General features: G+C 54.2%; 1 protein-coding gene across 1 annotated transcript; it reads right to left on the bottom strand.

Annotated features, from left to right (window-relative positions):
- Nucleotides 1-4081: 4081 nt before the first annotated feature.
- On the bottom strand, nt 4082-7355 carry Hoxb9 (homeobox B9). Its single transcript, XM_038327320.1, has 2 exons — nt 6839-7355; nt 4082-4317 (listed from the first exon to the last, which is right to left on the bottom strand). Exons 1-2 carry the CDS (start codon nt 7353-7355, stop codon nt 4082-4084), a joined length of 753 nt encoding a protein of 250 aa, XP_038183248.1.
- Nucleotides 7356-8132: the final 777 nt, after the last annotated feature.

Here is an 8132-nt window from a genome sequence, read left to right on the forward strand (position 1 = left end):
AGACGTCCTCCTTTAACTCAGCTAGGTTCTCTGAGAATCAACATAAGAAGCGACAAAGGATTAAACTTCATTATTACTAGATATAAGAGGGAAGAAATGAAATCAGATAAGAGAAAGGGCTTCGGAATCAGGAAACTGTTTTTGAAACAGTTCAGATAAGTTCAAAGGAATAGAAGCTATAAATCCACCCAGTCCCTAATTTCTTTTGAGACGCTAAGCTCTGGGTCAGTAAGTGAACCGTTTTTTAAGGCCTCCAGATTGTTTCACATGCTGAGGGATGACAGCTGAGCTTTTGTGAGTGACGAGAGGTCTGAGGTGATGGGATGGAACTGAAGAAGGATCAAGAAGCTACTCTACCTCAGTTGTCTGTCCCTGCTTGTGTGTGTGTGTGTGTGTGTGTGTGTGTGTGTGTGTGTGTGTGGTGTGTGAGACCGCATGTGCAAGGGTTTCTTGTTTGTGACTGGCGCTTCTAGAGGGGGGGGGTGTAAAGAACAAAGACACCAGTCAGCATTTCCATGACTGAAGCTTTGAGGACAGAAAAGTGTTCTTCTTCCCAGCTGCTAGCTTCTTTACTTTTTATCTTCTGAACCTCACCCCTTTACCCTGATTCCCAAGTTCCAGACCCCAAGCCCCAGACCTGGGGGCAAGAGGGGTGAGGGGGGCTTCATAACAAGGCCCACCCATTCTCCCACCAGGTCCCAAGCCCAAGCTCAGGCGCGGCTCATCTCCGGAAAGTTTCCCTTCAGTGTTTGCTTTGCTGCTGTTTAGTTTCTTAACCTTCAGAAATTTATACCCTATAAACTTTTATAGCGGTCATATTCTTTTATTGCTGCGCACACGGCATTGAATTCCTCTCCAGGCTTCTCTCTGCCTCTCACTCTCTTAGTCTCTCTCTCTCTCTCTCTCTCTCTCTCTCTCTCTCTCTCTCTCTCTCTCTCTCTCTCTCTCTCTCTCTCTCTCTCTCTCTCTCCAACTGATTTCCGCATCCCGCATCTCCGGCTTCTGCTCCTCTGCACCTTCGCCTTTGTTTGTTCTGAAAGAAGCCATCCCGTCCGGGGACCCAGACACGGCTGCCCTAGGCAGCTCCAGACGCCCTAAGCCTCCTACCCTGCCGCGACCCAGTCTCCAGGCTCTCTTTTTATGTTTCCTTTAGGCAGAAACAGGCTTCCTTGGCTCACTCTCTGCAGCCGGCAGAGCCTGGAGAGCCAAGGATGGAGAAACAGCCCAGTCCACACCAGCTGTAAAGCCAGATTAATTTTCCTTCTTTAACATAACCTTCCTGGCAGGCCGCTTGTCTCAGCTGCGGTATGGAAGCTTCCCGTCTCCCGCCTACTGTTTCTCAGATCCCCTTGCCCTTTCGATCCCCTTGCCCTTTCGTTAGAGAGGGGTAGGGCCGGCACTGGCAGGCTTCTTTCACTCGGGGCCAGCCTTTGTCGCCAGCTCCACCCCAAGCCGCAGTGTCTCGGTGGCAGTGTGGCGTGTGCAGCGGGAGAGAAAGTCGCGCGAGGCCGGCGATAGAGCTGCAGGCCGGCTGCAGCCGGGATCCTCACGACTGAATAAGAAAATCAGGGCTTCCACGAATGGCGGACTTCACGACAGGCTCTTGCAGGGATACCGCAGTGAGAGAGGAACAAGAAGATGCCCCTTGAAGCCAAGTGTAATCCTGGGGCTTCTTTTGGACATGAATCATTCATTCCCCTCCTGAAATGTTTGTGCCCTGCATTTTGGTGGCTTTCTTTTGAGAGCTGTCACATACCCTGACTTCAAACCTCCAGACTCAGCGAGCCTCAGACCTATGAGCCCAGCTCCAGGTGTGTGTGGGGGGAGGGCATCTACAAGGAATCCTCAGGTTCAACCATTTGAGTCAGCCAAGCTTCTTGCCAAGTCTGGGTCTCCCACCTACTCCTTGCCGCTGCACTCCAGGCAATAGCATTGAAAGACCACTAACTCCGCCCTTGAGAGTTTTGAAGTGGTTAGCTGAGAGGTGCTGCAAGAACTCCAAGTCGGACTTTCCTTCTACCCACTGGCGGAGGTCAGAGCAACTTTGGGTGAAGACCCTTGCTCTGAGGAGACACACTTCCTCTCTGAACCATGGAGATTCTCTTTCCTCCTTCGCTACTCCCTCGGTTCAACTGAAAAGGTCTTGCTCAGTTTAAGCAGCCATCTTAGGACCTGGGTACCCTTCTGGTGTCAGGGCCACCAGAGCAGGTAGATGGCTCTGAAGGTCTATGGAAAAGGCCTGACTGTGAACACTAACTTGTCTTTGTTTGAGGCCATGTTTTTAGCAATGGGGCTCTTAATGAACAGAGGAGAAGCAACATCGAATAAAACGCAGGAGAGGTTTGTTTTCTAGAGTGATATATATTTTTTGTTCTTTTTCTTTTTCTTCCAAAACAAACAATTAGAGCTCTAGCCCCTTGCCCTCCCCACTCCCACCCTCAACCCTCCCTAATGAGCAACAACTGAAAATCATTGCCAAAGAATCACAAAACACAAGCACAATTTCACCACAGCCACTGACGAAGCAAAAAATAAAATAAAATTCAAAGTTCTACTGGAATGACCTCTTTGCAGGGTTGGGAGAGGCGGGAGAAAGTCCACGGGTGGAAGGGATTGACAGCAGGGAAGGACAGAAGCAGAGGGCGAGTCTCTGCCCGGTGGGGAGGCGTGATTTTGCCTCTTTACTTTGCACACGGGACTGTTTGCCAGAAGCGTGTGTGCACATGGCCTGTATCAGGACACAGCAGTGTGTTCTGCAGGAGGTGAAGTCCCCACCCTGAGCTTTTGGGGTTTCTTCCTGTGGCCCTCTGGCTGCATGCCAAGGGGCTCTCTTCTTTGTGGGCCAGGAAACTAGTGACATGGGAAGAGACCCATTAGCCCTGCTTGCTGAGGCCATTGCTTCTCCTACCCTGACTGCCCACACTGGAAGGTTGCAGGGAAATTGATTCACAATAAATTCTCAATCGGACTCTCCTGACCTGGCCTTCTCTATGGTGGGGTTGACCTAGGAGGGGGTGAAGGGATTTTTTTTCCTACATGGGGAGACTTGACTAGCTGGCACAAGATGGATTTAGCCGCTGAAAGGAGAGTTGATTTTGGAGCTGGAAGGAAGGGAGAAGAATGCAAAATCTGTGGTCAGCAAGAAAAACTACTACAGTCTGCCAAGGAGACCTGTGACTTGGGGGATGGCATCGTGGAGGCTCAGCACCCACAGTGTGACCTCCTTCAGGTGGAAGGAGAGGGAACGTGCACAATTAAACACTTCCTGCAAAGAGAATTGCGAGGGGCTCCACTAAAGGTGCCTTCAGAAAACCACTCCCTGCCCTTTTTCTCGCCCTTTCTGGCTCCCAGCAGCTTGGGGACTGGGCTAGCCCCATCTGCCCACAGCCCCCCAAGACCTGGGGCAGAGTTGGCGATTCCATAGGGATAAGTACAACGACGTGGAGACTCTGGACTGCAGTGACCCCTTCAGGAGTTCACCTCCAGACGTCATCCTGTGTGTGTCTGCATCAGGGGGAGAACCTGACTGGCTCTGGGACTGCCCAGATGGGCTCCGAGAACAATGTCTGCATGTAGGGCAGGGTGTAACTTTCTTTCTCCGTTATTAGCGTGGATTCCCAACTCTACTTCCTCGGGCATCTGTTGGGGTGTGTGCGGTTAAACTGTTCCTGGATGACTTCTGGGTAGGTGCAGGGAGGGAACAGGCAGGTAGTTGGAAAAGGGGGGAGGGGCTGGGGTTTTCCAGAAAAAAATTAGCAGGGATGCTAGGAGCTTGACTAGGGTGCTTTTTCTTTGAGGCTCACCACTTTCCTAGGAGCCCACTACAGCTAGCTTCTAACTTAACAAAACTTCCTCCTGACACCCAAGGGGGAGAGAGAGAGAGAGAGAGAGAGAGAGAGAGAGAGAGAGAGAGAGAGAGAGAGGGATAGGCAAGGGAGGGGAGGCAGGCTCCAGGGGCAAATGAGGGACTTTAAAGAGGAGATGCCCTTCCCCACTCACTTGGATTCATCCCAGACAGCAGTGGCCTGGCAACCACCACATAAATAATCCGAGTGAGGTAGGGAAGGGTGGGGCTGGTCTTTTACTCTTTGCCCTGCTCCTTATTCATCTTCTTCATTTTCATCCGCCGGTTCTGAAACCAGATTTTGACTTGTCTCTCACTCAGATTGAGGAGTCTGGCCACTTCGTGCCTGCGGTCCCTGGTGAGGTACATATTGAACAGAAACTCCTTCTCTAGCTCCAGCGTCTGGTATTTGGTGTAGGGACAGCGCTTTTTCCGGGAAGAGCGGGCGTGCAGCCAGTTGGCAGAAGGGTTGGCTGAAAGAGAAGCAGCGATAGAATCAAAGGAAAGAAGGGGGTGAAGGGCCCCAGACTAAGAGGGTGCACTCCATCTCTACCCCCCATCGTGCACTGGAGAAAGTCACCCAGGCCTTCAAGATCCCAGAAAGCATCCCTAGGTGGGCCAGGAGTTAACACAGACAGCTCCAGGTAAATAACCCTTTAAGGATAGAGCCAAACCACCCCAGCATCTCCAAAGCTTCCACTGCCCCAGGCTCTCAAGCTTTCTCTACTTGTGTCCAGACAGACCTGGACTCAAGTCAGAAAAGGCCAGTATAGCTGGAGCCACACTGCCAACTAAAGGTGGCTGACCTTGGCTCTAGGTCTGGGAGGAAAGAGGAAGAATGGGGTAGGGCAAGGAGTCCTGTTCAGCCCCAGCCAAGAGATCTTTTGGCCCTTCAGTCCAGTCCCAGTAAACCCTGCCTGGGTAGCAATCTTTCAACTCTAGTCCAGAAGGCAGCAGACGTGTGAGTCTGTATGGATACCCCTCCCCATACCACAAATAAGAGTCGCGTTTACAGCCACGAACACCACAGCACACTCCCAACTCACAAGAAACCCAATTACAACCATCTATCAATTGCAGCCGGTGGACAGGGGAGCCCCGGGGCTCCCAGATAACTTATGGTGGCAATAGCCTCTTCTTTCTGCTACTCAGCTCACAGTTTGGTTAACACAAGTTCAGGGAAACTGGGAAGCAAAATTGCTCCAGCCCCAAGGTGGGGAGACCGAGATGAGGCGGGGTAACAGAAAGCCCTTCACAGCTTACTAAGACCTTCTAACCTACCCTAAGGGGAGGCAGAGAAAAGTGTAATGGGGTGGAAGAGGACAAAACAAGGAAATAACAAGCAGGCTTTTCTTTTTCTCTCCTGCATCTCTCCCTAGACCTTGGGACTCAGGAAAGTTGCCCCCCCAGAGCAGAACCTATTACAAATATGATCCACTCTACCAGCTTCCCCCTCCCCAAACGAGAAGCCCTGACTATCCGTGTATATTTTTAAATTCAGTTCATCCTACACTAAGTAGCGTGTCTTACCAATTTGCAGCGCTATTTCCTTAATGTGATTGCCTGGGATGGGACCCGAAGCCACATTAAATATGAAAGAGGGAAAAAAACTGTTAATAATTGATCCTAGCCAAATGGCTGCCGCCGTGCAGTAATGGGCTTTCCAGGCCGAGTTTGGGGCCATGGGGTGAGGATTCTGTTTGGGTGTTTCAGGAGGTTAGGGAAGAGCTATGTTCCCAGATATCAGCTCCTAATGACTCAACCTGGCAGGTTGGAGGTATAGGGACTACAGGGCTCTCTCCTTACTTTTCAGAGGGCAAGCATGCCCACGGAGGACCCATTGGCCACTCTTTTGGTGGGAAATCTGACAGGGCAAGCAAGAACTACACTACTTGCCCAAAGGAGTAAGAGGTGAGGACTTGACCTGTCAATCTGTCCGTAATTGCTTGGGAACTAAGAGCCCCCAACCGGTTTGCTTTTCCCATCCTTAAAAAAAAAAATAAGTAAAAGAAACCTTTTTCAGCCAGCAGCTCTTTCCACTTGGGTTTTTTTTTTTCTTCTTCTTCTTTTTTAGAGCAAGGGATGCTTTTAGGAATGGGAGGTGGTAAGAAACTCTCCACCCCACCAAGGGTAGAGTTCTCCTTCCCTATGCAGTCCTCCCCCGGGTCCCTTCGGGAGGTCTTCTCCAGTCTGGAGGTGGGCCCTGACTTTAGAAAGTGATTCAGACTCTCTGAGAAACAGACTGTCTGGGCTAGTGCTCCGGAGCCCCGCCGAGAGCACTGGGAACCACAGAGGGAGAAGCGGCCACCCTGGCGAGGATGCCCTAGGAGGGCGGAGAACCCTGGAGGGAAGGCTCCCGGGGAGGGGCCGGCGCACCGGGGAGGGGGCTCCGTCACAGCGTCCTGGGCTTCCCCCGCCCCTCCCGGGCGCCGCAGCCGACCCGACGGGGCTACTGCGTGAGATCTGCTAGGAACAAACCTCTGCCAAGCTGTTGCATCGCAAATAAAATCCTAATGAGCCCCCTCCCCCTTCCCCTTGGCCGGCGGGGACCGTCTGCGCGTGGCGCAGGCGGCTCTGCCGGGTGTGCTCCGGCCCGTGCCCGCGCGGGCTCTCGGTCACGCTGGCCACCGGCCCGGGCCCTCTCGTTCCTCAAGCGACTGTCTCAGCTCCCTCTCCACCCCCCTTTCCAGCTAGAGAATGAAGGAGAAAGAAGAACTCATGAGACTTGATCCTTGAGGCTCAGTCCACGCGCCACTAGGAAGAGTGGGGGCGGCCTGTTTCCTCTCCCCCCGCCCCCCGCTCCATGGCACACAGCTTCTTCTATCCCGGTCCCTTCCTTCCTCTTCCTTTCACCCTCCTCTAGTCCTGCGTCGCCCCGGCGCGCTGTCCCTTCACATTGTCCGCTTTATGGCCTCTCCACTCCCCTCCTCCAGGCCTGGCCTGCAGCCTGGGGGGTGGGGGGGAATTTCCTCACTTTTTTTTTTTATAACTTACTTTGATCCGGCCTCTCTTTGTCCTCGCTTCCTTCGCAAATTTTATTGTCCCCGTAGCCGGCTCTTTGATTAGACAGGACAGCCTCCCTGCCCGCTGAAGTTTCCAAACTGTACTCGGGCGTGCCCTGTTTGAGCAGCTCCCCCGGCGCGCCCAGCAGCGGCTCCGCCTTCACCGCCGCCTGGCCCTGCCCCGGGGTGGCCTCGGCGCGCGGCGCGGGCTCCAGCCAGGTGCGGAGGTACCTGCTCTCCGCCGCCGGCGCACCCTGGGGCTGCAGGTAGGGGTGGTAGACGGACGGCAGGCTCCCCGACGCGTGCGGGCTCAGCGGTGCCCAGGAGGCGCCGAATACCGGCGCTTTGGGCTGGAAGCTGCAAGAGGGAAAGTCCAGGTGCTCGGCGTGGCTCGGCTGCCGCGGGTTCGCGTACTGGCCCGAAGGAAACTTGGCTGGAGGCGCGTCCTCGCTCTCGTGACTTATGATCGAGTCGACATAATAGCTGCTAAGCGTCCCAGAAATGGACATTCTCAGACATTATCCGCGCGCTCGCAGGGGGAAGGGAAGCGCTCGCGCCTCTGCGCCCAAGCAGGGAGAGGTGGCACACGGACCCGGTGTAGAGGGCTTTCGGACGCGACCCCCCCCAGACCCCCACCCTCCCACCCCCACCCCCTGCTTAACTTCTCAGCCAACAAAGTACAGTGGAGCAGCCCGGCTCGGAGCTTCTTGCAAAATGATTGGTCAAAGTTTTGCGGACTGCCTGATAAAGCGTCAGCTCTGACATAAATCAATCGGGCGAGGGGGCTGCGCTCTCGCTGTCATCCGTCCTCACCGCATTCCATATCCAGGATGGATTGTTTTATGCTGATGCAATGTGCTATCACGTCAGGGCTCCGGCGGCCACGTAACCTCAGCCAGAGCTGCCGGGCCGCCCGGGGCCCCTCCCGCTTTTGCAGGAAGGGGGGTTCTCAACATGGGGCGATGGGGGCGGAGGAGAGGCGGAGGCAAGCGACAGGCTGCCTCTAGAGGGACGAAGGCTGCGGAGCCCTCTCCCCAGGCGGGTTGGAGAGGGAGGGGAGGAGGACCTGCATACAGGGAGAGAGAGCGCCCCAGCCACAGAGCAGCGGGAGAGACCCGACAGGGTAATTAAAGAGGAGGTAGTTTTGTCACCCCCCCAACACCTCCACCTCCACCCCGCAGGCCCTCATTTCCTGTCCTCCATCCTCTTGACAGAGATGTTTATTAAACAACAGCAGCACAGCGACCCACAGGAGATGAAGTAAAAGGATGGGGAAGAAGTTGGGG

The sequence above is a fragment of the Arvicola amphibius genome, chromosome 4, assembly GCF_903992535.2.
Source record: "Arvicola amphibius chromosome 4, mArvAmp1.2, whole genome shotgun sequence".
Taxonomy (NCBI): Eukaryota; Metazoa; Chordata; class Mammalia; order Rodentia; family Cricetidae; genus Arvicola; species Arvicola amphibius.